Here is a 26,784-nt window from a genome sequence, read left to right on the forward strand (position 1 = left end):
CTTCCCTCGATGAAAAGTGATAGCAGCCCTGCCTCCTCGGGTGTGGTAAGAATTAGGGAGCGTGTGTCCAAAGCACCTGGCAGTAAGTGGAGATGATACAAGAGGCTTCCTCCTCCTCTCAGCTGGCCTGGGGCACAGAGGAAGACTCATGATGCACTGTACACATGTGCACATGCACGCGCGCATGCACGCGCACACACACAACATTGTGCCAATCTCCAACATCCATCGCCCCACCTCATTTTTCTTTCTCATTGAACATGGAAGATTCCTTTGAGCCCCAAAGGAATGATCGGGGCTAGGGCTAGCACCCTCTCATCATTGGAACCTCAGGAATAATCAAAGTATGGTTCTCCAAGCTCAGGGAGTATGCAGATCATAGAGGGTGGGCCAGACATACGTAAGAGTTATAGAATGGAGAAAACAGGGTGCTTGTGGCACACACAGTGGGTAACAGATAGCAGAATGCCACAGCATCTGACTGCCAGGCAGGAGAGCTCAGAGGAGGGAGTGTGAGCCAGCTGGGTCTGGAGTGATGGAGAGGCAGGGAGGACGCCCGGAGGAGGGAGGCTAGAGCGGAGCCCAGAAGGAATTAGGAGGCTAAGATGGAGGGCAGGAGGAGGCCAGCAGCAGTGGTTTGGGGAGGCAGGAATGGATGGAGGGGATGATGGCCAGGCTAGAGCTTCAGAGGAGCTTCGGGAGGGTGGGTGGATGGGAGCAGGGGGATAACAAGTTCATGTTTGTGTGTTTGCAAGATCCTCCCGGCAGCCACATGGAGGACAGGGACAAGTGGGAGCAGGCAGGTAGTGAGTGTCCAGGGAAGCTGATGGTGCAGCACTCATGGGCAGCAGGCATGGGGAGGGGAGGAGCTCAGGGAATGCTTTGGGCAGGAAACTGACAGGGGATTGTGGGTGAGGGTGAGGGTGAGGTTGAGACTGAGGGTTAGATTGTGGGTGAGGGTGAGGAGGCCAGGAGAGGAGTCTGAAATGGCTCCCAGGGAAGTTGGGTGCTGGGGGTGGGGGAGGGAACCCCGGGTGGGTATAGCAAGGAGAGGAGTTCTTGCTGGTAGGGTAAACCTAGGCTGGAGGGGGCAGGGCTGAGATGTGGCTCCAGCCTCCCAGTCCTCCCCCGGGGTGAGGGCAGCACTCAGGCTCACCCTCATCCTGTGCCCACCACCCCCCCAAGCCCACCCACTCTTTCCCTCCACTGAGCTCTCACCTCCAGTCGGTCGTCTCTACTCCCTGGGGGTTCTGGCTCCTGTGCAAGGGGGTCCTGGCCGGCTGCAGAGACAAGAAGGCCAAGGGCTGAGGCCTGCCAGGCCTTCTCCCCTTCTCCCCCAGCCTGTCTTCCCAGCAGCTCCCAGCAAGCTCACAGATAGCCTCCTCCTCCAGGAAGCCTTGCCTGGTTACACCCTTCTGTCTCTCCAGACTCCTTGCACCCTGTTTTCCAGAAGCATCTCTGGCTGTTCCATATTCTTTCTCTTGATTCCGACAGCTGAGGTGAGTGCTTCCTGTCTGCCTAGCACTCCTAAGAAGTTGAAACAATTACATCTTTATCCCTTTGAGGCCCTCTGAACTTCTGCTTCTCTCCTGGGAACTTCAGCGGAGTTCAGTAATGGGATCTGGTCATGTCCACCTCGCATACCCAATGAGCCTCCGGAGGGCCCCTAGCCCAGGGGTGCTGCTAATCCCAAATGAACATGGGCTCATGTGTGAGCCACCACCCCAGCCTGGCACCAAGTCCTCTGGGCACCAATTGGACCCCCACCCACATTTCCACAGCTTCTCAAGTGCTGGCAGGGGATGCTACCTAGGGCTTGGCAGACACACCAGGGGCCTGCTCATCCGCTCAGAAACCCACCACCCTGGCAGCTTCCAGAACCTGAGTTTCTCTGACAGCCACTGCCCAAGAGCAGCTGCAAGCTCCTGCCCCTCCCTGCCCCCAGCCTCAAGCCTGCCCAGGCATCGGACAGGCGGTGGGATATTCTGAGCCTGGCTTGGTTCCCGTCAGCTGCTGGCCACCATGCCAGCCTGGCGCGAGTGCAGGGGCTGATTTGATTTGGCAGCTTAGGAAGCGTGTGGTGGGGACAGGGAGGGGAAGGAGGAGGGGGAGATGAGACACCCATCCCCGCTAGGAAATAAACAGCCTGGGGCACTCAGAAAGGGCGAGGGCATGGTCCAGCCTGAGGGAAGAGGGCTTCGGACTGCCCCTATCTGGCATCGCGTATTCTCACCCAGCACTGGACACCTGCCCACAGCTGCTGGAATGTCTGGCTCTCCTTGGGTGACTGCAGGGGTGACAGTAGCTGCACCTGGTGTGTGCGTGTTTGAACGGTGGTTGTCAGGGTGTCTGGGTGTCTCCCGTGTCCTGTGGGGGTCTCGATACATAGGTGCATCTGCAGCTGGGTCTGAGTGTGATGGTGGCCAACAATGGTCACCAGCCAGAATGACTATGGCAGCGTGGTTGGACCTGTAGAGGAGCCTGACTGCAGCCGAGGGTGTGACAAAGTTACTCTTATGGCTCACTACTAGAGGGCCTGGCCTACGCTGGCTCCGGACTATTCCTTCCCTCTGTGCGATGACCCCCCTCACCCAGTGGTGTCCGGTAGAGGAAATGACGAAGGCTGAGATAAGCGCCTGACCCCAGGGCCAGCTGTTTTGTCCACAAACTGTGAGCCTTCTTGTCCCCACGGGGCTCCCTGTGCCCCACACACAGCCTCTTGTCCAGCTGCCTGGCAGGCCAACCGCCACCCCTTGCACCTGGGCACAATTCAATCCTGCCCCCTTCCCTTCGCTTTCTGGCTCCCTCCATTGACCTCCAGTGTGGGGACGTGGTCTGTGGCTGAAGGGGGGGGGGTCTCGGCTGTGCATTCCTGGCCCCACTCTGGCTGCAGTGATCCTACCTGCTCCCCAGCACAGCTGGGGAAACCCAGTTCACACCCACCCCACAAGCCCTTGGAATCTGCACTAACTGCCAATGGGACCTGCACCCCACAGTGTCCAGTAACAGAACTGCCACAGTGGCATCAGGATTCCCAGCGCTTCCCTGGGGGTCACACAGGAACCTAGTGCTGAGAGGACCAAGGCAGACCTCCCCCCCCCACCCCAGACACCAGGCAGGGAGGTCAGGGTTGGGTGGGGCCTGCTGTGGGGAACAGACAACATCTATCTCTGCCTGCCCATTGTCCCACGTCTGTCCCCTGGGGACCTCAGGGCTCTTCCCACCCAGCCACAGGAAACAGAGCCCCTCCTGAAGCCACTGCCCCACACCCCACAGAGGCTCAGAGGAGGAACTAAGGCTCACAAAACTCAGCTGTTACCCAAGGAGTTAGAGAGATGGAGTGGTTTCCTAGAGGAGGTGTATGGAGCTTCAGAGGACTGGAAATACACCAGGGTCCAGGGTGGCTTTCCCCCATGATGTGTATATAGGTTCATGGAAGTCTGAACTCCAGTCTGACTCCCAAAGGCAGGGTCTATGGAAGGTAGGGGTCAACAGTGAAGAAGAGGGAAAGGGATAAGTTCAAGGCTATGGGAAAGGGCTGGGAGAGAAGCACACCGCATTCCAGGAGGTGCCTGTGGGCTCAGCTCCAAGGCAGACTTGACATGGTCAATTCTTAAAGCTTGCATACCTGAGGCCAAAGGCACAGAGCTCCTGTGGCTGGGGAGGAAGGGTCTGCCACTGAGCTCTGACAGTCTACTGTCCAACTTTAGACGGGACTGTCCCCTTTCTAAGCCATCTAAAAGAAATGGCTGGATTTGATGGTCTCCTCCAGCCCTTCCCAGTTTGTCTGTTGAAAGAGGTTTATACACCAATTGGGCCAAAGATGGAGTCTTAACAGGGATTAGGAGGGAGCTGGGGACAGGCAGGTGGGAAGGGACAGCAGGAGGATGAGGATGACAGAGTAGAAAGAAAAGTACCCCTGGGAGTGCACGCGTGGGCTGGGCAGCTGGGGAGGGTTCCCTGTCTTTAGGGTCAAGACAGGAGGTGGCAGACAATGGAGCCTTGTGGAACACACGGAGCAGCTGTCCCAGCCCCATCTGCTTTCCGGGCTGTGGGAGGAGGAAGACTGAAGGGGTGACAGACAGGCCTGCTGCCCTTTAACCTGGATTCTGCCTCGGCATCTATGGCCCAGGTGTCCCAGGTGAAGGGGAAGGGCAAGGGGAAGGGGAAGGCTGGGAGCCAGGAGGAGCACTTGGGGAACCAGGAAGACTTATTTCAGTCTAGCTTTGATCTGGGAGCCCCCAGGCTGAAAAAGCCTTTATGCTAAGCTTCTATAGGTTCAACCTTCTAGAAAAGGATTCTAAAAGGCTGACAGGGGTTCCTGACAAGACTGTCTGATTACCTTGGCCTCTGCCTATGTCTGAGCCCTGGGTCCCAGGCCTTCATTGACAGGGGTTACTGTGCCTCCAGGCCTGTGTCCAGGAAGTGCTCATGTCCTGTTTTCCCCTCAGACTGCTGTCAGGGAAGTAGGGTGAGCAGGCCTCTCCTTCCTCTACTCTCCACTGTTCTGCCTGGAGATTTTGGGGGCAGGGAATTAGGGTATATCTCCCTGCCAGAGTCTTAAATGGTTGGAGGATGGAGACAGGAGGAAGGGAAGGAATCCTGAGCCCATCCAGCTTAGGGACTAGCAAATCTCTCATGTGCACATGTGCCAAGCCAGCCTGCACACGTGGCAGGTCAGAGCCTGCATGACCAGGCTGAAAGGGACTCCCATCCCCACTATAGCCAGTGTGCTGGCTTCTTCTCCTCTTCTTCACTGAGGGTGGGAGGGGGCGCCTGACACCCCATGCTATCTGTCTCTATTGCTTCTTGTTATGTCTTTAATAACTGAACATTGACATTAACAAGGCAGGTGGCTGCAGCTCTTCTCAGCAGCTCCATTTAGCATCATTGAATCATCAAATCCTAGAATCCTGGATGCACAGAATGTCCGCATCTTTAGCTCCAGGAGTCTCAGCATCTTAAAGTCACAGAATGTCAGCATCCCACAATCCCACACCCGCCCAGCCCTAGCTGGTTGCTAAGAGTCATAGCAAGCTAGCATCATCCTGGTTCACAAGCCCCAAGCTGACAATCACAGATTCTCAAATCACACACCCCTTACAGCTATAGCTCACACTGTCCTTAGAGCTAGTGACCCTCAACTTCCTCCTTTCACAGGTGAAAGGGGGTCAAGCATTATCCAACCCCAAGATTGCGAAATCAGACCTCAGCATGTTGGTATTCTGGGAAATGTGCAACTTTTGCATTCTGAGATGCCCATGTTTGTGTTGGGTAGTGCTGTGTCTCAATTCTCTTATTTCCTCTTTGGGCTTTTTGGCTTCTTCCCCTGTTGCCATCTCTACCCTTGGTTCCCCCAAATTTAAGCAACCATGGATGGGGGTACACATGATCAATTTTAGATTCCTTCGGGATGAGGGACACACACAAAAAGAAGGGCAAAATGATTGCCCCTTCCCAGCCACCCACTGGAGTGGAGGGCAGGCTCCCGGATCAAGAAAGGCCTGGTCCTGCCCCATCAGAGCTAGTTTCAAGGTAGCCTGATCCAAAGTCCAGAAAAGCAGCTGAGGCTTGCAATTTACATGAGCAGGATCATAACGTTTAGCATTTTCATAAATTTTCATAAATCTACTCATTCTGGAAGGCACCCGTACATTTTTGGATTTGAATTTTATTAAGCATTACATTTCAGAGCTTGTTTTAACTTTTGAGTTCTGAATATTCTCTGCCCAGAGCAGATCCTGCTCTGGTTAAGGACTTAGTAGCCCTGAGCACAGTCCAGCTATCCAAATCCCTGGCTAACCTCAAAGCTGGTGAGCTCCTGGGAGGCCTTACCAGGATCTTCCAATCCCCCCAGGAGCCAGATTCACTGTCTTCCCTCCTGACCTCAAACAGGTTGTGTGGTGCCCAGAAGACACTCAAAAGCAGTGCGTTCTCCTCCCTTACCTCCACCTCTGCGGCTGATCAACTCCCTCCTCCATCTCCCAGCTGTCCCTCACCACGCATCCTTCGATCATTCCCTGTCCAGGCCTCATCAGCGCTCACCTCCACCCACGGTCCAGGGATCTCCCTCACAAACTCCTTTGAACTCCTCTCCCTTGGGCTGTTTCCCACTGGAAAGCATCCATAGTCCTTAACATGGCTTGTAAGTCTGGCACAGATTGGCCCATGACAACCATATCTCTCATCTCTTGATGTTTCTTGTCCTACCCCCTCAATCCCACCCACTCAGCCACCCAGTGGTCCAGGATCCAGCTCCATGCATGAAACTGTGGGACCAATGAACATAAGTATTCTTTCTATCTGCCACCAAGCTGCCTCAGTCACTATCTCCCCTTCACCCTTCCAGAACTTGCTCCTGATTCATCCTTTAGCTCTCAGATTCTCTGTTCCTGAGGTTCCCAACGTGTCATTCCTTCCATTCTATGCTGAATGAGGGCCCATGAATCTATGTCCACACCACACACTCTACCAGCATAGTCTCCATCGATGCCCCCTCCCCAGCCTGGCGCCTCGTTCTGAGCTCCCACCACATTGAAGCAGTGTTGCTTAGGGAAGATGTGGGGAGCTTGCTCATCTCTACCCACTCTTCCTGTTGGTACACAGTAGGTACACACTAATGTCCATCTATAAAGGATATCTATGGTGGTCCATTGTATATGGCTTGGACAGGTGAGGCAAAAGTGCTCAGAGGTGATAAAGACCCCTATACTTGGCTGAAGGGCTGTTGGAAGAAGCAATGGGGACATCTTTATCTTTTCCTTCTTTTTTCTTGTGTGCCAGTACTGGGGCTTGAACTTGGGGCCTTGTGCTCTTACTTGGCTTTTCCTCCTCAAGTCTGGTGCTCTACCTCTTGAACCACCCCACCCTTTGTGTGTAGCATCTTCTGTTGTGCCAGTCGTAAGGCAACAACTAGATCCAGGCTTCAGAAAGTGTCCAGGCCAGCCCTAGGGCCACCAGAAAGAGCCATCAAAGTAAGAACAGAGTCTGCTGTGGGGGAGAGTCAATGCCCTCTGATCTCACTGAAGCAGCCACTGGAGGGACTGGCCATGCATCCAGGGAGGGCTTCCTAGAGGAAGATCTACTTCTTAGGAGCAAGGAAGAAAGTAGAAATGAGTCCAATTGGAGAAAGCGATGTGGAACAAGGACGTAGAGGGGAAAAGCTCTGTCTCTTCTTGTCCTTTACCTCTAGGAGGTCTAGGTCAGGTAAGTTGGGGCGAGGTAAGAAGAGCAAATCAGGCAAAGAGGAATGGAGGCTATATCAAGGCAGACACCCTGGCCAGGGCGGGTTTGCTTGTCGGACTGGCAGGGAGCAGCTCCCCAGCTGTGGCTGGGAAGTGTTTCCTGTCTCTTTGCCAGGGGGGTCATTAATAATCATTTACCCGCCACAGGCAGCACAGAGGCCAGCCAGAGAGCAGCATGGTGCTGGAGCCAGAGCTCAGCCTGGCAGCCAGGAGAGCTGGACAACAGTACTGGCTCTACTACCATGCTGTGTGACCTGGACCAGCCACCTAACTTCTCTTGGCTTCTGGGAATGTTGGTTAGAGGAGGATCTGATGAGAATGTGCCTTAGGTCCCCATCAATTTCTCTAGATGGCACTTGAGCTGCCAACCCTCTAAAGCAGTTATAAACATCAGATGACCATGCCAGGCCAACTTCAGAACACAGGGATGGGGCGAGGCAGGGCCAGATCCGGTCTCTGCAGAGCTCCTATTCTGGTAGGAGCCAGATGACCCCAATGGAGTACAGACATGAAACCCAGTAGAATTGTGTGCAGTTTCAGCTAGGGGAAGTACTGAGGGAGCAGCCAGCTGCCTCAGGATGCCCATGAGAGAGCACAGGAGATCAACTTGGTCACCACAGTGACCCCCAGCACTTAAATCATTCCTGGAGCAAGGGCTCGGTAGCAGCTCTTAGACCTTGGAAATTAGAAAGAACATCCAAAGAGGAAGAAGAGGGCAACAATGGTGACAATTCTGCCCAAAGACCATGGGATGGGAAAAAAACATGACTTGCCAGTCTGAGAAGGCTGAAATCCAGGGATGGTCAGCCAAAGCCAGACAATGCTGATGGCTCCAAGGTCCCTTCTCCAGTTGCTCAGGTATCTCTTACCTCCCAAGGATGTATTTGCCTGTGTACCCTACATTCCCTCCAAGGCTCAGCCCAAGCCCACTCATTTCCAACAACCTTCTGGAAAACAGTACTGACGCCTTCACTGACTGCATCCATGCCTCCAACTTTGAGTTCTGGGCTTTTATGCTCTCAAACAGGGTTTTCCCACAACTTTCTCTGGACAGTATGACCTAGGGACACCTGATGTCTCCACCTACTTGACTACAGGCTCCCCAAAAGTAACCAGACCCCCCCTACCCTCCCATAGAAGGGTCTCTGCCAAGACAGGGACTATTTCTCCTCCTTTATTTTTATTTTTTATTTGTGTGCCCATCCTGGGGCTTAAACTTAGGCCCTGAGCCCTGTCCCTGAGCTTCTCTGCTCAAGGCTAGTGCTCTACAACTTGAGCCACAACTTTTTTTGGTAATTAATTGGAGGTAAGTGTCTCATGAGCTTTCCTGCCCCAGCTGACTTCAAATTGTGATCCTCCAATCTCAGCCTCCTGAGTAGCTAGGATTACAGATGTGAGCCATCAGCTCCCAGCTCCCCTCTTTTTATGTAGGGTCAACCACAGTCGCTCTAGACTGAGATCTTCTTGGTGGCTCCTCAGCCCAAGGACATGGAGAAGGAAAGAGGAGAGGGGAGCATGAAGGAAGGGATACTTGGCTGCTAAGCACCCTAAAATAATTTAAGCCAGAAAGGCAGTGAGCTCCCCATGGGATAAAAAGCACATGGTTGGCAGATTTACTCAACTCCAATCCCAGCACAACTCTGGCACTGGTGCCTCCCAGGACACCACTGGCTATGGGGCCTCATGTCCCACACCCAGCCCTGCCCTCCTGTGGAACACAGGGAGTGGGTAGTAAACACAGTGACCTTGCTGACACGTGCATCCTCTCCCCACCCCTTCCAAGCCCTGGGCCCAAATATGGGACAAGTTAAGAGGAAAAGAACAAAGGTTCCTGGACCACGCCATTGCCTGCCGCCCGCCTGTCCAGCGTCTGTTCAGCCGGAAACCCAAGACAAAGGCTTTGGTCAAAGTGAAGAGGATGCAGGGCAAAGGGTAGGGCAGCCAGGGGTTGGGGGGGCAGCTAAAGGTATCTCTAGGGACCTGATTGGGAGGGAAGCAAGGACACGTCACTCCACAAACATTTATGAGGCACCTGCTGTGTATTCTGCACACAGGCAAACATAACATGCCTTATGCACATACTCTCTCTTACCCACTAGAGCACGTTCTACATTCCCACCCCTGCACGCCCCTTTAGCTCACTGGACATGCCTCACACATTCCTTATCACACACCCTGACAGCTCACAGGGAGAAAAGATCACAGAATCTACCCCTCCCACTGAAAAATCACACGGCTTCCACACCCACACTCCACATTCACACTCGACCTCATCCTCACCTCCTTAACCAGAGACACATGCATTCAATTAAATTCAACACACACACACACACACACACACACACACACCACCCAGACATGGAGACACCCTGCATAAATAATGGACACATCTAATATCACATGTTTGTGTGCACATTGAACCCCTTAACACAGATGACCCTGCCCTCATACCCTCCCCTCCTACCCTTCCTAACACCTGCTGAACTGCACCCCTCAGCCCTGGAGACACCCTTTCCTATCCAGAGTCACTACCCAGACACATGATAAACACTAACACAAAGACCCTAAAATATTCCCAAGCCAACCCAGGACTGCAAGCCATCCAGTAGGCCGTAAACACACCTGGACATACACAAACCCCACCTTCTCTCTGACCAAACAGCTAATAAAACCTGTACCAGGCCCTATCAGGTTTCTCTTCCTGGCTACACACAGCAACCAATAACATATACATCCACACATATAATTCTTTCCCATACAGCCCTTATAACAACTCCATCCTGTAATGATAGATGTGAAATATCTCTCTCTCTTTCTCCCTCTCCTTCTCCCTCCCCCCCTCTCTCACACACACACACACACTTCAATCATATACCCAGTTGCAACTCCACAAGTGCCTCCCTAGGCCACACACAGCATGCAACACCATAGACTCACAATCTCCATATCTACTATAACCCCCCCCACCATGAACAAGCCCATTCATGATGATATGGTCATTTATGGTACATATACACGTAACACATACTCAATACATGCAAATAAACTCATACTCAGACAAATACACACAGCCCAGACTTACTGGCCCTAGACAGCACCCACCAGAGGTGACAGACACCTGTCCCCCCAATTCCCAAATTCCAACCACCTCAATCACTACTGGGAAAGCAGGGATGAAGGGGTTCAAGTTACAGCTACCTTTTCATATCACATGATGCCCACCCACTGGTACCCTGGGTACCAGCCAAGGTAGCCCACTCCATGTTTAGGCTCTTGGAACTGAGCCCATACCATGCCATGCCTAAAAAACATGGAAAGGGGTAGAGTCCTGGGAACACTAGCCATGGCCTTTGAGCCTGTCCCTTCCTCATCCCGAAGCAGAGGCAGATATAAAGGTAAGGATGACCATAGAGAGAGACCACAGAAAAGAGATAGACAGCTGGAGAAATTGGAGCATGAACAGAGGTGAGCAACACAGGGCCACACAAAAGAGACCACAAAAAGGAGAGAAGTAGGGGACAGAGAGTAAACCCAAGAGTTGGAGAAAAACCTGAAGAAAAACCCAGAGAATAAAGTGGGACTGCCACACCCAAAAAGAAATAAGAGGAGTGGGAGACCAGGAGAAAAAGACTAGGGTGTCTCCTTTCCAGGAGAGAGGGAAGGGAGCTGGGCAAGGGTCTTGTAGAGGAGGAAGAAGTTGGGCAGGAGAAGGGGTATGGACCTTTGGGTAGGTGGGAACTGAGTGAAGTCTAGGTAGTTGCGTGGGAACCTGCATGAGGGCACAGAGGAGGCTGTGGAAGGAAGGTTCTGGGTCTTGGGATGAAGCCCTAACCGAAGTGAGGTGCAGAAGGTCAGGGAGTGCCTAGGGTCTGATACCGAGTTTGGGGAACTGAGCTGGGAGGAAGGGGTCCCAGGCTTGAACAGAGCTCTCGGTGTGGATTCGGAGTTTAGAGCTTGGGATGCAGACAGGATTCCGAGTCGAGGGTGGCATTTGGGCTGCGATCTGGAGGTTCAAGGACTCCTTCCGGGAATGGGAAGCAGTCTCAGTGCAAGAGTAGGGTCTAGAACTAGGGGAGAGGGGAGGGGAGGGGGGTCCATCCCTGAAGACGATGCAAGGGGTTCAGGGGAGGGAGGCTCATGAAGCCCAGCGGCTGCGTGCTGCGCAGAGGTCTTGGCCCTAGCTGAACGCCCGCTCCGGATGCCCCGTTCTCCCGGTGCCCTGAAGGCGGGGGGTGGGGGGTTGGGGTACAGGGGTAGGATGTGGGGGGTCTCCTACCTGCAGGTTGTCGGTGCATGGCTGCGGCGGCGGCGGCTCGTCGGGTTTGAGGAAGACCTGCTGGCCCCGCCTGAGGAATTGGACAACAGCGATGAGGATGTGGTGCAGGACCAAGACCATGCTCGCAGACGCCCGCCCGCCTGTCCGCCGGCCCGGGCCGCTGCGCTCGCTCGCTCGGTCAGCGCGTCCGCAACAGCTTCGGCGGCGGGTCCGCCGGAGAGTCCGCCCTGGCCCCGCCCCCAGCCGCCAGGCCCCGCCCCGCGCACCCCGGCCCCGCCCCTGGCCACCCGGGCTCCGCCCACTCCCTCGACTCCGGGGTCAGCACCTCGCAGCTGTCAGATCTTCGGACCCCACCAGACCCCCCCCCACACACACACACACCGGCCCACTCTCCCCTCCCAGGACTCTTCCATCTTCCAGCCTGTCCGCTGTGAGGGTCCCCGCCTGGGAGCTGTCCCCCGGGCTCCGCTGCCCGCCCCCTGCCCCGTCGTCCCTCCTCTCGCTGTCTCGCGGGGGTCGGCTCCCCGGAGCCCCCCGTCCCTGTCTGACCACATCCTCTTCCCACTACTCTGTGACCTGGGCCCCGGCCAGAGCCCTGAGGCTCCGCAGTGCGGGGGATGGAGGGTGGAGATGGGAAGGGGGGGTGAAGGGAGCCGGGGACAGGGGCCTCGGACCCTGTATAGGACCCCCGAGTTTCCCTCCCTCTCCCCCCAGTCCAGAAGGTAGGGAGGATCTTAGAGGTCGCTCCAGGAGGGACAAGCCCTGAAGCAGGAGCGAATCTGCTTGGGCAGACACGTGCGCCCCACACGCGCTGTTCCTAAGTGTGGGGTGCAGGTACTGGGTCCCCAGAACTTGCAGGCCGGGCTGCATCGGCGTCCCAGGAGGCTGGAGAAGGTACGAGCCCGGGTCGCACGGTCTGCAGGTCCGCGGGGGGACCCGCGCGCCCCGGAGCGCAGTTCTCCGCAGAGCGGCCTCGGCGCTCGGACGCCGGCTGCAGCCGTGACGCTCCCGCGCCCCCTGGTGTCGCATCGCGGCCGAGCAGCCCGGCCCCAATTGCTGTGGACTGGTGTGGTGAAGGGGAGATGGCTGGGTGTCACCCCGGTGACCTCCATGCCCTCGACTGTCAGTTTCCTCCAACCTTGAGTTTCCAGGCGATGGGCCCTGACTAGAGTGCCACAGGAGCTTAGTAGATCTAGCTTGGCTTTGGCCAGCGACTTGCTGCATGACCTTGGTCAGATCCCCTCTAGACCTGTCAGGGTCTTCGTTTTCATTTCAGCTCACAGGACTGCCAAGGAGGCTCAAACTCAGAATGGTGGGGAAACAAATGGAACCCTAATAGCCCTTCCTAAAGTGTGACCTGAATTCTGCCCTCTGCCCAGCCCCCTGCCCATTCAACGCCTCCCACCCCCCAGCCCTTGGAAGGTGACTCAGTAAGCCCCCAGCCTCTCCACCCCACTGGGGTGATTCATCTGGGTCTTCTCCCCCTGGGGAGCAATTTCCTCATTGTTGAGTCACTGAGCCCAGTCCTGGACAAAATCCAGGAACCTGGCACAAGCCTTGGCAGCAGGGCTGTCCCACTAGCTCATGGAGTGACCTTCCATGTCCACTCTCCTTTCTAAGGTATGCCTTTTCCTCTGCTCCCCGTGCCTTCAGTGGCTACCTGCTGCTAGCACAGAAAGCCCAAACTCCAATCCAAGTGGACCTGTGAGGCCTGCAACTCAACCCCGGCTTGTTCATCCTGTCCTGACCCTCCTCTCATCATTCCTTACAGTTACAATTTTCTCTCTGCTCATCTCAGTGGCTGCCTCATTTTCACTCCTAGGCCACCCAATCGCCAATCCCCTCTGTTTTCTTTTCAGTTTGCTTATCAATCAGGGGCCAACCGGAGCCCTTTTGTATCATTCCTGGGAGTCAGGCCTGAGGACTTGGGGAGAGATGAGGTAGAAGTGATCTGGGTCAAGTGAAGGTATTTTACTGCATCTTCAGAATAGGGCAATTTGCCCTAGTTATTAGCACTGAAAAAAGTGTTCCATGAGAAAAGATGTGCAAAGGTTCTGTTCCCCCCTAAAAACAGGTCTCCATGACATTCTTGGCTCTCAGTTTCATCCTCTTGAGAAGGATCTGGTCAATTCCAGGGCTATTGCTTGAGGCAATAGGGCAGACTAAGGCTGAGTTCCACCACCAGATGCACCAATCTCTTTGCAAGTCCTGAGCATGTGTTGCTGGCTCAGTCCTGGGCCTTGAATAGCCTGCATGAGACACACGTGCCCAGGAGGTATTTATCTGGTCACTGTCCAGCCTCCTGTTCTTGAGAAGAAGCCCTTTCAGCCCTAAACTCAAGAGCCAATCCTGGCCTGGCACAGCTACCAGCTCCTGGATTCAGGGCTTCTTCAGCATTTGTCTCTTCAGACGTTATTTACTAAATTTACTTGAGTCTCTCATGCTGCAGTTCAGTGGCTGGATTCCCAGGTGCAGGCTGTATGTCAACCTCAACTCAGATTCTTTCTGGGTCAAATTTTCAGATTCAAGCATTCCTCAGAGAGTTTGAGTCCTAACTGTGTCATAGATTTGCTGTGTGATTTTGAGCAGGCCATTGTATCTCTCTGAGTCTTGATGGCCTCATCTGTGAAAGGTTAGCACTCTAGATTCAATAAACAAGCAAGTGCACTGCTTTTCATGTTTGGTGGAAAGCACCTCCTTGTTCTTAAACAACCCCTCATAGCATTCTTGAATCCCTCCCCTAAGTAGGGACAAGCAACACTCCTCCAGATTGAAAGTCACAGGCCTTCCCAAGCTCTCGAATCTAGAAAATGACTCTTTCCAAGGCTGGATTCCACTCCCAGGAGACCCTTGCCTTTGCTCCAAGTCCATATTCTGTGATCCTATCCTGTTTCTCCCTGGCTCATATTTGAATCATTGGGGGCGTTTAAGATTGCTGAGGCCTGAAACTCTCATCCCAGATATATTTTATAATGTGGTTCTAATTCGCTGCCTGGTGTGAAAGCTCTGGATTAGACATCTCTCATCCCTGTCTGACCTTCATCCCAGGGAGGAAGCATGAGGGCTGGCCCCTGATGGCTGGCTGGATGGCTGGCACGATTTAATATTTATTCAACACGTAAGAACCTTTGTTGAATTGGACTGGGATGTAGCTCAGTGGTGAAGTGCTTTTCTAGCAAGTGTACATCCTGGGTTCAATCCCCACTACTGAAAAAGAAAAGATTAAAAAAATCCAGTTTAAAAATAAAAATTATTGCCAGGCGCCAGGGCTCACACCTGTAATCCTAGTTCCTCAGAAGGCTGGGATCTGAGGATTACAGACCAAAGCCAGCTGGGCAGGAAAGCCCGTGAGACTCTTATCTCCAATGAACCACCAGAAAACCAAAAGTGGTGCTATGGCTCAAAGTGATAGAGCACTAGCCATAAGCGAAAATAGCTCAGTGACAGCACTCAGATCCTGGTTGAAGCCCCATGACTGATGGGGGGAAAAAAGAACCTTTGTTGAACACCATATGTTTCATGTTTTCCCTTCCTTCCTTCCCTTCCTCCCTCCTTCCCTCCATTCTTTCCTTCCTTCCTTCCTTCCTTCCTTCCTTCCTTCCTTCCTTCCTTCCTTCCTTCCTTCCTTCTCCCTCCCATCCTCCCTCCCTTCCTTCCTTCCTTGCTGATCCTGAAGCTTGAACTCAAGACCTCATGCTTTCATTGGGCTTTTTTTTTTCACTCAAATGTGGAGTTCTGGGTGATATGTCCAAAAAGAAATGTATGTTTTGGGCTGGGAAGGTCTCAGTGGTAGAGCGCTTGCCTTGCATGCATGAGGCCCTGGGTTCGATGCCTCAGCACCACATAAGCAAAAAGAAAAAAGCCGGAAGTGGTGCTGTGGCTCAAGTGGTAGAGTGCTAGCCTTGAGCTGAAGAGCTGAGGGACAGCGCCCAGGCCCAGAGTTCAGGCCCCATGACCAGACCCCCCCCCAAAAAAAAAAAGAAAAAGAAAAAGAAATGTATGCTTTACCTGGCTTATGTTACTGTAACCTTTCTGTATATCACCTTTATAATAACAATAAAAAATTGTAAAAAATCTGGAGTTCTACTATCTGAGTCACATTTCCACGTTGGGCTTTTTGCTGGTTACTTGGAGATAAGAGGCTCACAGACTTTTCTGCTTCAGCTGGCTATAAACTGCCATCCTTCGATCTCAGCCTCCTGAGTATCAGGTTTACATGCTTGAGCCACCAGAGCCCAACTTGTTTACTTTTCAACAATGATACAAGGTAGGCCACATTTTATAGATGAGGAGGAATGAGGCACAGAGAGATTAAGTAACTTGCTCATTGTCACACAGCCAGTAAACACTGGAGCCAAAATTCAAACCCAGCTGACTGACTTAAATTCATGCCCGGCCACTTGATCAAAGGCAGGTAAGACTTGGACTTCCCCAGCCCTCTTTTGGTACCCATAAATTCATTGGCTGGGGGTCTTTCACCTCTCCCCAAGCCTGCACCCTCTGTCCATCTCTGGTATCAGGAAGCCTACCCCCTGCTGTATCCTCAACCAGCTCAGTAATATCTGGCCCCTTCTTCCTGGGTACCTACTTGGCCCTGGGTACTTCAGGAAGTTACTTTATCTCCATAGTCTGTGGACTACAGAGGTCCCAGTATCCTCTTTCAGGGCTCTGCATAGGATATGTGTTAGGAGCTTTCAGGAGGCAGCCATCATCCCTGTGAGCCCTGCTCCCGCCAGGACCCTGTGCTCCATATGCCAGCCCTGGACTGGGGCAGCAGCTCTGAGTTTGGAAGAGCATCATGAGTGAACTAGGCCTAGGAAGGAGCCGGCGTGGCATGTATCAGCCATGGGTCTTGCTCATTCATTATTTGTATCCACTTTTGCCTTGGAAGCAGCAGCTAGGCAGCTCCATAACCCTTTGGGAGGAAGAAAAGCCATGAGATTCTAGGCCTGGGTGTGCTGGCTCACAGGGGGACTGAGGTACAGGAGACACTGTAGACATTAGTACCTGCTCCCCATCACCTAGAAATTCCAAGATTGTTCCTTGTTCCTCTATACAAGGATGCCCTGAGTCTCACACACACACACACACACACACACACACACACACGCCCAGGCACAGGTAAGCACACCTGCATCAATGATTCCTTCTTCCCGATGCCCATTACTGTCCTACACCCAGCTTTACCTCTCCCACGGTCTCACCCATGTTGCCTCCCACTGCCCACAGGATAGACTAGGCACCTGTTCCTGGCCTGCCAGGACTTCTACCAGGGGAAAAGGAAAACCTCCCTTCCACAGTGGCCATGTTGCCTTCTGGCTAGTTCCCCAAGCAGACAGCGCCTCACAGAGGCCTGGAGGTGCTTATCACCTGATTATGCTGGCAGCCCCGGGCCAAGGCTTTGCATTTTGATCACTAACATATTCCCTAGCCTAGGCTTGACCAAGAATTACTCGAAAACACATCCAGGAATCAGTAGTAGAACTTTCTTCTCAGTCCATTCATCCTCCCTTTATGGGACTTACCCAGGTTTGTTTATTTCTCTGTTGCCTCCCCCATCAGACTGGGCTTCTCAAGGCAAAGGCTGGGTTTGAAGCAACTCCATGGCCCAGGCCCAGTTGGGGCTGGGCACAGAGAGGAAAGCCTACGTTACCACAAAGGTTAGGTTATAATAACCCCACTATGAGCTCAGGGGTATCTGGAATGTGGAACCATCTGAGCCAAAGACACAGAACATCACTGTCCCAGAGAAGAGGCCTCCAGGCTGCCTTTCGTCTACCACCTCTGAAGCCCTTTCTGAAGTTGCCATGACTGGCCATCTGGGCCCTGCTTGCACCCTGCCAGAGACAGGGGGCTCACCTTCTTCCAAGCCAACTTTTCCCCAAGTTGATGACCCTGCCTGACCTTGACTCCTCCCACAACATGGCCTTGTCATGCTGGAGCCTGGGATTCCTAAGGGAAGTTGGAAAGGACAAAAGAGGAGAAGCAGGTCCTAGGTGGCCAGGGGCCCCAACCTGAACAGCAATGTCAGTGCAGAGACAGCCCAGAGAACTCCTTGGTTGGCTCCCACGAGCCGCAGAGTGCATCCTTCAAGGATGTCCCCACGAAGCCACAGCTTCCCCTCTCCTATCCACACTCCCTGCTGAGTGCCCCCCAGCACTCTCATTCCCTATGTCCCTGTCCAACTGGGAAAAGGCCCCCCTCCCTCCCCATCCCAGCCCTTCCACTCTGGGCACCTACTGCCTTGAAGTTTGCAGGACCAGGAGGAGCAGCTTGGACTCCTGCCCCAGAAGTAGTACATGGAGAGGTTTCTTCCTGAGATCTGGCTGGCAGGCTGGTCCTCCGCCAAGGGCAGCTGTCCAGAACCCTGCCCACAGATGCAGCCCACCAGGCCACCCAGCACCCCAACTACCTGCTATTTCTGGCCTAGCTTTATTCCAAGAGTGACTTGGGAGCTGCAACTGACTCCAAGATATTACACATTCCAGGACTATTTACAGCTGAATCCATCAGAGATTCTGAGGCAAGAAATCAAAAAGTAGCAAGGACCTATGCACTGAAAATCCTGCTAACTCAAACCATTTTTCCAGGCAGGTCGGTGGCTTCAAGGTTTCAAGAAACTCCAAAAAGAAAGAAATTCAGGGGCGGGGAATGTGGCTCAGTGGTAGAGTGCTGGTCTAGCATGCATGAAGCCCTGGGTTTGATTCCTAAGTACCACATAAACAGAAAAGGCCAGAAGTGGTACTGTGGCTCAAGTGGTAGAGTGCTAGCCTTGAGCAAAAGAAGCTCAGGGACAGTGCCCAGGCCCTGAGTCCAAGCCCCGGGACTGGCAAAAAGAAAAAAGAAAGAAATTAATTCAGAGCTTCTGTAATAATATCCTATTATTGAAAGAGCTTATGCTTCTTATGTTCTGTGAATCCTTAGCACCTGGAGCCTTAAGAATTCAGAAACCCAAGATCCTAGCATTCTATCCTCCTTACCACTTGGGATATGTGACTCCAGAACTCAAACATCCGGGTCTTTGTGCCTCTCAAAACCTTTTTGTCTGTGGACTATCATGGCTGTGAACACCAGAGAAGGGGCAGGTCTTTGAGTGTTCCTGCTATGCCTGCAATAGGGGCTTCTGAGCTCACAAGTTGGGGAAATCCAAGAAAATGAACAACCCCTCCTAAAAGCTGTGAGGAGCGCGGGCATACTGGCAGGGGCAGTGTGGGTAACTCAGTCCAACCCCAGAACTCTGCACCTGTGTAACCACAGACAGTACCACTCCTCAGAAGTGAGGAACTGAGCTAGGATTGGAAGGTGGTTGTGAAGAATACATGAGATGCTTCGAGGATAATCACAGAATTAGGCATGTGACAGTTCAGAAAATGATGTTGTTTGCTATTGTCTCTTCCTAGCAGGCTTCTGAGTCCTGGCAAGACCAGTGCCCACAGTGTGGGCACTGGAAATGTTTAATCCCTTCCTGGCTGAACAAACCGTATGGACCTTCTAGTGTTTATGTTTCCCCCAAGGCCACTTAGCTCCTCTCTCCCCCTCACCCATTATCCTCACTGTCCTTAGTTTATGTCATGAGACTGACAAGAGAAGAGAGTAGGGACAAGATCAGAGATGCCTGTTTTATTATTGAGCTTCAGTTTCCTCATCTGGATCATGACAGTATGGGCCCTCAGAGAACAGTCTATGGCCCAGGAATCAGGCTGAGCAGCCATGGTGACCACCTCCTTCCCTTTTGCTTACAACACTCCCACACCTGGAGAACCTGCCCTTCCTCTCTGTCAATTAAAGGGGAAAGAGACACATCTTCTAACACCCAATCTATTCATTCATTTCATCTTTAGGAGTCCCACTTTACAGTTGAGGAAAACAGGGCCCTCAGACTGAGACCATTTATCTAAACTCACATGACTAGAAATGGTAAGGTAGCAATCTGACTCTGGCCCCTTCCCAACTCCTCATCTCTTGCCCCTTGTAACAGGCTGAGTCCTAGGAGAAGATCTGGGGGTCTTTCTTTCTGGCTCTCTTCTTGGGTTAAGGGACACATCTGAGTGGCTTCTTCTTACTGCCCCCCACCCCACTCCGGGGAGTCCTCAAGCTCCAAAAGATATATATCACTGTCTGCTCTTCTCTTGTCTTTCGAAGCTGGAGGCAGCCTGGAGCCCAGCCACATTTCCCGATTGATCCAAAGGCACTCGATCGGTAAGGCTCCCGTAGTGGGACTGGGAGATATAGCATTTCGTTTCCAAGCACCCGTCGCTATGGAAGCCAGGTGCTGCTAGCCCAAGGCCTAGCAACAAAGCATGGTATGGGGTGGAGGACATTGTCAGGGGCCTCCGAGTCAGCCAGCAATATAGAAGGAGGGTGGCCAACATCTACCCCGGGGGCTGGATAGCCGGACCTGCTGCCTTGGCAGGGCTTATAAGAGTAGGAGGGATGCAAAGAGGTGAAGACCAGACAGGACCTGAGAGAGGAAACCCAGAGTGAGGGGCAGAGAGAAATGTGCAGAGACAGACAAAGGGAGTCCAAAGATTATTATAAAAGGCAAAAGAAAACACCCAGGAGAGAGGTGCAGAAAGGTGAACACAGACATAGCCAGAGACACATGGCTCAGAGGAACTGATTCTGAGAAAGGACACACTCCCAACTCTGGGGAATGGGGGAAAGCCGCAGGGAAATGACAAAGATGGATCGACACGTGATGGGAGATAAGCCTGAGGCAGGACGTAATAGAGAGGCAGTAATAAAAGGAGAGAACTGGAAAGGCAGAAGGCCAGAGAGCAGACAGGCCAGCGCAGCCCCGGATGCAGAGCAGACGGCAGTTGGGGGGGGTGGGGGACGGCGGACAGAAATCGGAAGATAAAGGTCCTCCAGCCTGGGATATTTACTTCCTTCCTCTGCAGCAGAGCCTGTCTCAGCACTAGGCACCAAAGTGGAAGCAGGCTTCCCAGTGGAGAGATGGCCACTGCTGTCCATTTAAGGGCTGTGACACGGGAAGTGGGGCTCTGGAGCAAGCCAAAGTCACCTGGCTCCTGGGGGGGGGGTCAGACGATGTCTCAGTTAATCTTCACTCTACATGGGGTTTGGATGAGAAGTCTGAAGCTCCAGAGGGAAGCACTTTGCCTTAACCACCAGCAGCAGCCTGCAAATGCTGTACTAGGACTTAAACCCAGATCCCTTGAGGCCAAAGCATGTATGGGGACCATTGTAGAAACCAAGGTAAAGGGGTGTCGGGAAAGGGATAACCAGATCTGCTCAGGGTCCTCTCAAGAAGGATGTAACAGGGCTTAGAGCTCAGAGCTACAGAGATGTCCCATATACCCCCAGCAGCCTCTGTCTCACTAGATGCCTCAGGGAGGAACAAAATGAAGACTAATTAAGTGCCTACTACGTGCCCCACAGCGCGGAGCGCAGAGAGCAATATATTCATTATCTCATTAAGTTGTCCATGAAGGTCTCTGAAGGCCAGGCGCTGACTCCACCTCCCTGAAGCTCTGGTGTACCTCGTCACCCCAGTCTTCCTGTGTGGGGCCAGGCTAGACTGGGTAGAGTCAATAATGCCTGAATCTCCAGTGTACAATGAAGAGGGAGCAGGGGAGCAGGTAGAAAACGTGGGACTAGCAGTAGAAGGTAGGAGAAGGGGCCGGGGTGGGTAGGAGACAGTAGGCGGCTGCTGATTTGCTTCACCCCACACACTGTACGCTGGGTCTGGGCCACAGCCTAGAAAATCGACCTGCAGCACCACGTTCCCCTGGGCCCCAGTTCCTGGAAGGCAATACTGAAGGGATCGATTGATCTGCCTCTCAGCCTCCCTTTCCCACTGCCTGGAGGCTGCTTCTTCTTCCATGCTTCTTCCCCCCCCCTCCCCTACCCAGCCAGTGTCACAGAGAGACTGAGAGTCCAGGGACAGCCTGGGGACAATGAGCAGTGCCTTTTGTCCCCTCCACAACCTTACCTTCTCCTTACTCACTCCCCAGGGACTTGGACCAGGTGCATGGATGACACAATGGCTGATGGACAGGTCATGTTCATGTACGCACGAGTGTACAGTGTACCCGTGGGTGTGGAAACACACACACAAATCAGTAGAGCAGTTGTGAGCACAAAATTTGTGAGCCATCCATGGTTTCAAACCCTTCTTCTACTTCCTGTCCTGACCATGCATGCTGTGCAAGTCACTTAACCTCTCTGAGCCTCAGCATTCTTATCTGTACAGTGGGGTTCACAATAGCACCCCTAAAAGACAATGAATGTACTTAGAAACAGAGCGATGGCACAATGCTTGGCAAACAACAATTTTCCAACACACAAAAGCTTTTATGTGAGCATGTGTGGGTGTGAGCCCGGGTAGGTCCCTTGGGAGATCCGGGAGGGATTTTTTTTCTTTTTGGCACTCTAGCAAGGAGGTTCAGGCTGTTCCCTAACCACAGAGTCCCCTAAAATTAAGGCTGCAGCTGAACTCTCCAGTTCAATTCAGGGGGACTTGCTGTGTCCCCTTTCTCCTCCCCTCCCGCCCCCCCCACCTGTGCTGAGCAAGATTGCAGAGGGGGGGGTGGAAATGAATGGTTTGGCAGCCACTAGGCAGGACTGGTGATTAGGAGGCTAACAGCCCAGCATCCGGAGAGGAATGGGAGGGAGGCTGAGCTGCAGGACCATCCATCAAGGCTGGCAGGCCCAGCAATGCTGCACAGCAGGACGGGATGGGGGAGAGGCAGGGAGAGAGACGTGAGATGGGGAAGTGGAGACATGCCAAAGGCCAGGCAGCCAAACCCAGCCCAGCCACTGACCTATTATAACCCTGAATGAGTTACTTGGGACCTCAGTTTCCTCATCAGGACAATGGGGTTAAAGGACTCTCTCTCTGCCAATAGCTATCAGTACAGCAGGCCCAGCAACAGGCCCTGAAACCAGGAAGGACCTGGAGGAGAGCAAGCAGGACCCAGGGACACAACCACTGCCTACAGGTGACTGGCTCAGCTAAAAGTCCCTGGAGGATAGCAAAGGAGGGGATAGAGCAGAGGGGCTGGACTGTGTGCCAGAAGACCTAATTTGAATCCATTTCTGATATTAATTCTTCCTGATCTTTTTTTTTAATCATTTGTGGTCCTTGAACTCAGGGCCAGGGCACCGTCCATGAGCTTTTTTTGCTCTATCACTTTGAGCCACAGCTCCACTTCTGGTTTTTAAGTGGTTAATTAGAGATTAGAGTCTCATACTTTTTTCTTCCTGAACTCCGACTTTCAGATCTCAGCCTCCTGAGTAGCTAGGATTACAGGCATGAGCCACCAGCACCCAGCTAATTCTTCCTGATCTTTTTTTGGCCAGTCCTAGGGCTTGAACTCAGGGCCTAGGCACTGTCCCTGAGCCTCTCTGTGCTCAAGGCTAGCACTCTACCACTTGAGCCACAGCACCACTTTGGGCTTTTTCTGTTTATGTAGTACTGAGGAATCGAAACCAGAGATTCATTCATGCTAGGCATGCTAAGCAAGCTCTCTACCACGAAGCCACATTCCCAGCCCCTCTTCATGATCTTAACCAAGACCTTGATTTTCAGATCCTTCCCTTGATGACACCTTTATTCTCAGCCCTCACCCTAAGGCCAGTGTGCCTAACAGGCAGAAGAGTCTTCAACACAGCTCTGGCCTATGCAAATTTCATTCAAATTGATAGCACAGTTACCCACAGAGTTCCTTATGGAGACCATGGTTGCCTAGCCAGAGAGTCTGAAGCCAGAGGTCCTAGTTGGGGTCTACCAGAACCCCAGAAAATCTTGTGGATTCTGTCTCTAATAACCAAAGCTAACTTGAATGGGTCATTTTCTCTTTCAGAGCCTTGGTCTTCCCATCTCTAAAATGAACCCCCTGATTAAAAATTAAATAAGAACTGCTCTTTGCCTGTGTGACAAACTGTAAGCTCTTGACTGCATCTCCTTCTCCCAGTCCTTTACTGGCCCTCAATTTCCTCATCCTACCTTCAGGCCTCTCCCCTATATTCCACTGCTTCACCCCCAGACCTCCCCTTTCCACCAGCAAACTATCTCCTCTACAAAGCTGCTTGTAAGCCACTGGATGAGCTCAGTCAGGAACCTCCTACAAGGTACCATATTCCCTGAGGCCCCCCTAGTGTGAGGCCAGCCAGGCCTCAAATAGGGATAGGGCTCAGAGAATGAGTAAGAAGGGGAGAGGTAAAGAAAGGAGAAATGGAAAGGAGAGCAAAGAGAAGGGAAGGAGAGAGACAACTATCCCCAGATCCTTTGCTTTGACAATCTACACAAACTCTATTCCACTCCCTCGGCGCCTCATAATTATCTTCCCAGCACCCACTGGTCCCAGCCCCCACCACTCACAGCAGTACCAAGGCCCAGAACCAAAGGGGTCTCTGGCCTTTGAATCTGCACCAATCCAGGCTAAGTGCATCAGGCAGGTTGTCATAGCATGCTGGATGCTGTCATCACTAATTCATAACCCGAGCCCTTGCACTCCAGTGAGGTGTGAAGAGAGCTGGTCAGAGCTCATCAGAATGGCTACTGGGGACAGGAATCTTGGGGCCTTGGGGAGTGGCAGCGATTAAACATCATCACCCTAATTGAGCTGTGTCTTCCCTTCTGCATCTTCAGGATTCCCATAAGGAGGAGCATAGATCTTTCTACTGTCCATGGATACCTATTCTTTGTCCAGTTCCATTCAAATACACAGGTCAGTGACTGAGGAGATGGGACATTCTCTTCCCAGCCCCTGTGGATGGGTGTCTAAGCCTAGAGCTCTTTAATAGGGAATGTCCCTTTTCATAACACATTCATAACACATTCCTTAAAGGGAATGTCCCTTTTCATAACACAGAGAAAGAAGGATGAAGAGAAGGGGAAGGCAGCATGCCCAGATGCTATGCCCCTTCATGCCAGACATACTCCAAGTATCTCTAAAAACATGCTCATTTAATCCTTACCAAGAATCTGCAGGGAGACAATCATTACTGTGTTTTACAAATGTCAAACAGGTCCCTTCCTTGAGGTAGCCCTTCTCTAGATGCCCTACCCACTCTTATTCTAATGTCCTCTGAACTCAGGGTAATGATGGGTGAGAGTCCAGACCTCCCCTGATGCAGGTCTGGTGGTTCCTCTTTCTTCCACCCTGGGTTGTAGAGATGGAAAACAGCAAATCTTCCCATCCTAGCTACTTTCCTGGCAGCTAGATGATCACCCCCCTCCTCCCCTCAATCAACAAGGACAAGAGCTGTCCATGGTTCTGAACTCTACAGGTCCAGCCTGGCATCTGGAAATGGAGCCAATTCACCTAAGATACACACACACATACACACACACACACACACACACACACACACACACACATCACATACATACATACATTGCCTATTGCCTTCACCACAAAACCTCAGGGAAATAAAAGAATTTTTCTGAGCAGAAGCATGGGAATGAAACTAGCATGAAGTAACAAAATAAAGCATTTATTGAACATCTAGTATGTGCAATCCTCTGAATGAAACCAAGGATGCAGTAGTAATGGAACAGGTTTGATTCCTGCTTTGCAGGGTATTGGCTCTAACCATCATCACAGGGATCTTCTTGTGCACGCAGCAACTATGATGCATTTCCAGGTCAACATGAAAATTACAGTCTTTTTATCATCAAAGCTCTAGGGTGATTTAAAAAGGGAGGGACCTGCTTAAGACACCCAGCTAGTGACCAACTAAGACAAGACTCAAACCCAGATGTGTCTATCTCCTAAGTCTCATTCTTGCTCAGTTCCTGGGTAGAGAGGGGAGTCACATGCCAAGCCCTTGCTCTCTGAGAGTATAATCTAGTGTCACTGCCATTTGTTCAGTAGTCCTGGCTGAAAGGTGATCCTGGAGTCTAATCTGGATTCCCTGCTGCTGCGCTGACTTGCTCTTTCTTTGTGAAGGCCTCAGTGGGATGGAAGATCACCTTCCACCTCCTCGCAGACACCTGGAGCACTCCCCTGAGCTCCCAGCCTTTTTTCCACCTCCACCTTGCAGAGCCCCCCCCCCAGGAGGGAGTGAGGTGTGTACTCTAAAAATACCTTAAGCCCTCCCTGCTTGCGCTCTAATTAAGCAGAGTGAGTCACTACTTTAAGTAATTTATTGCTAGTTACATAATTGCTTTAATATTTAGTTCTGGAGCTAGGGAACAAAAGTGCCCCTCTTCTGTTCAGGGAATTGTTAACCCACAGAGAGGGGTTTATGACCCCTGGATGGGGGGAAGATGGAGGAAGAAGTAGAGTCATTTCTACTAGCCTCCTGCTCTAGTCTGGACCAACTTATGACCACCAGAGCCACAGGCACACGTGGTCCAAGATGGGGCAGGTTTGTGGAAGAATCAGCTCTTTCTATTCCCTGCCACTCATTCTGGGCTTCAGAAATCACCACTTGCCGCCAAAGCAGCCCTGTCTTCCAGGTGGTGTCATCAAGAGTCACTACCTGAGCATCCCTTCCCTGGCCTGGCCTCATTACCCAGGCTAGCCTACAGGAATCAGGACCTACAGAAAGTGAGCAGTCTCTGGCATGTCAGAAGCTGCACTACTCTTAAGTGCCCAGGCCAGTGCCTCTCACAGTCCTGTAGAAAGTCATCCCCCGCTGGGCACTGATGGCTCACACCTGTAATCCTAGCTACTCAGGAGGTTGAGATGTGAGGGCCTTGCTGATGGCTCAAGCCTGTAATCCTAGCTACTCAGGAGGCTGAGATCACGGGATTGTGGTTTGAAACCAACCAGGCAGGAAAATCTGTGAGACTTTTATCTCCAATTAACCACCAGAAAACCGGAAGTGGATCAATGGCTCACAGTGGTAGAGCACTATCCTTGAACATAAAAGCTCAGGGACAGCTCCCAGGCCCAGAGTTCAAGCCTCATGACCAACAACAACAAAAAAGAAAGTCATCCCCAACCACACACACACACACACACACACACACACACACACACACACATCACTACAAAAGGGCATAGGGAACTTGTGGAGGGATAATAATTCTTTGCTTGATTATAATAATGATTACATACCTATTTATTAAAACTTATTCTCTTTAAGTTAGTAACTTTATTATATGTAAGTTATACATCAAAAAGCAATTATTTAAGGGCTGGGAAGGTGGCTCAGTGGTAGAGTGCTTGCCTTGCATGCATGAGGCCCTGGGTTCGACTCCTCAGCACCACATAAGCAAAAAGAAAAAAGCTGGAAGTGGCGTTGTGGCTCAAGTGGTAGAGCGCTAGCCTTGAGCTGAAGAGCTGAGGG

The 26,784-nt window shown here is 52.3% G+C and overlaps 1 protein-coding gene across 3 annotated transcripts in view; it reads right to left on the reverse strand.

Annotated features, from left to right (window-relative positions):
* The window catches only part of Pde2a (phosphodiesterase 2A, cGMP-stimulated), a 90,574-nt gene that overhangs the window by 50,037 nt on the left and 13,753 nt on the right, over positions 1-26,784 (reverse strand). The window contains exons 1-2 of one of the 3 annotated variants that reach the window (XM_013014114.1): positions 11,521-11,739; positions 1,219-1,280 (exon numbers count right to left, since the gene is read on the reverse strand). In XM_013014114.1, coding sequence (XP_012869568.1) covers positions 1,219-1,280; positions 11,521-11,539 — 81 coding nt within the window. In that variant the 5' untranslated portion in view covers positions 11,540-11,739. Of the gene's footprint in view, positions 1-1,218; positions 1,281-11,520; positions 11,740-26,784 lie in introns of those variants that run through there. The other 2 variants (XM_013014115.1, XM_013014113.1) reach the window with 2 other exon arrangements.

This window comes from Dipodomys ordii, unplaced genomic scaffold (assembly GCF_000151885.1).
Source record: "Dipodomys ordii isolate 6190 unplaced genomic scaffold, Dord_2.0 Scaffold22, whole genome shotgun sequence".
NCBI classification, from domain to species: domain Eukaryota; kingdom Metazoa; phylum Chordata; class Mammalia; order Rodentia; family Heteromyidae; genus Dipodomys; species Dipodomys ordii.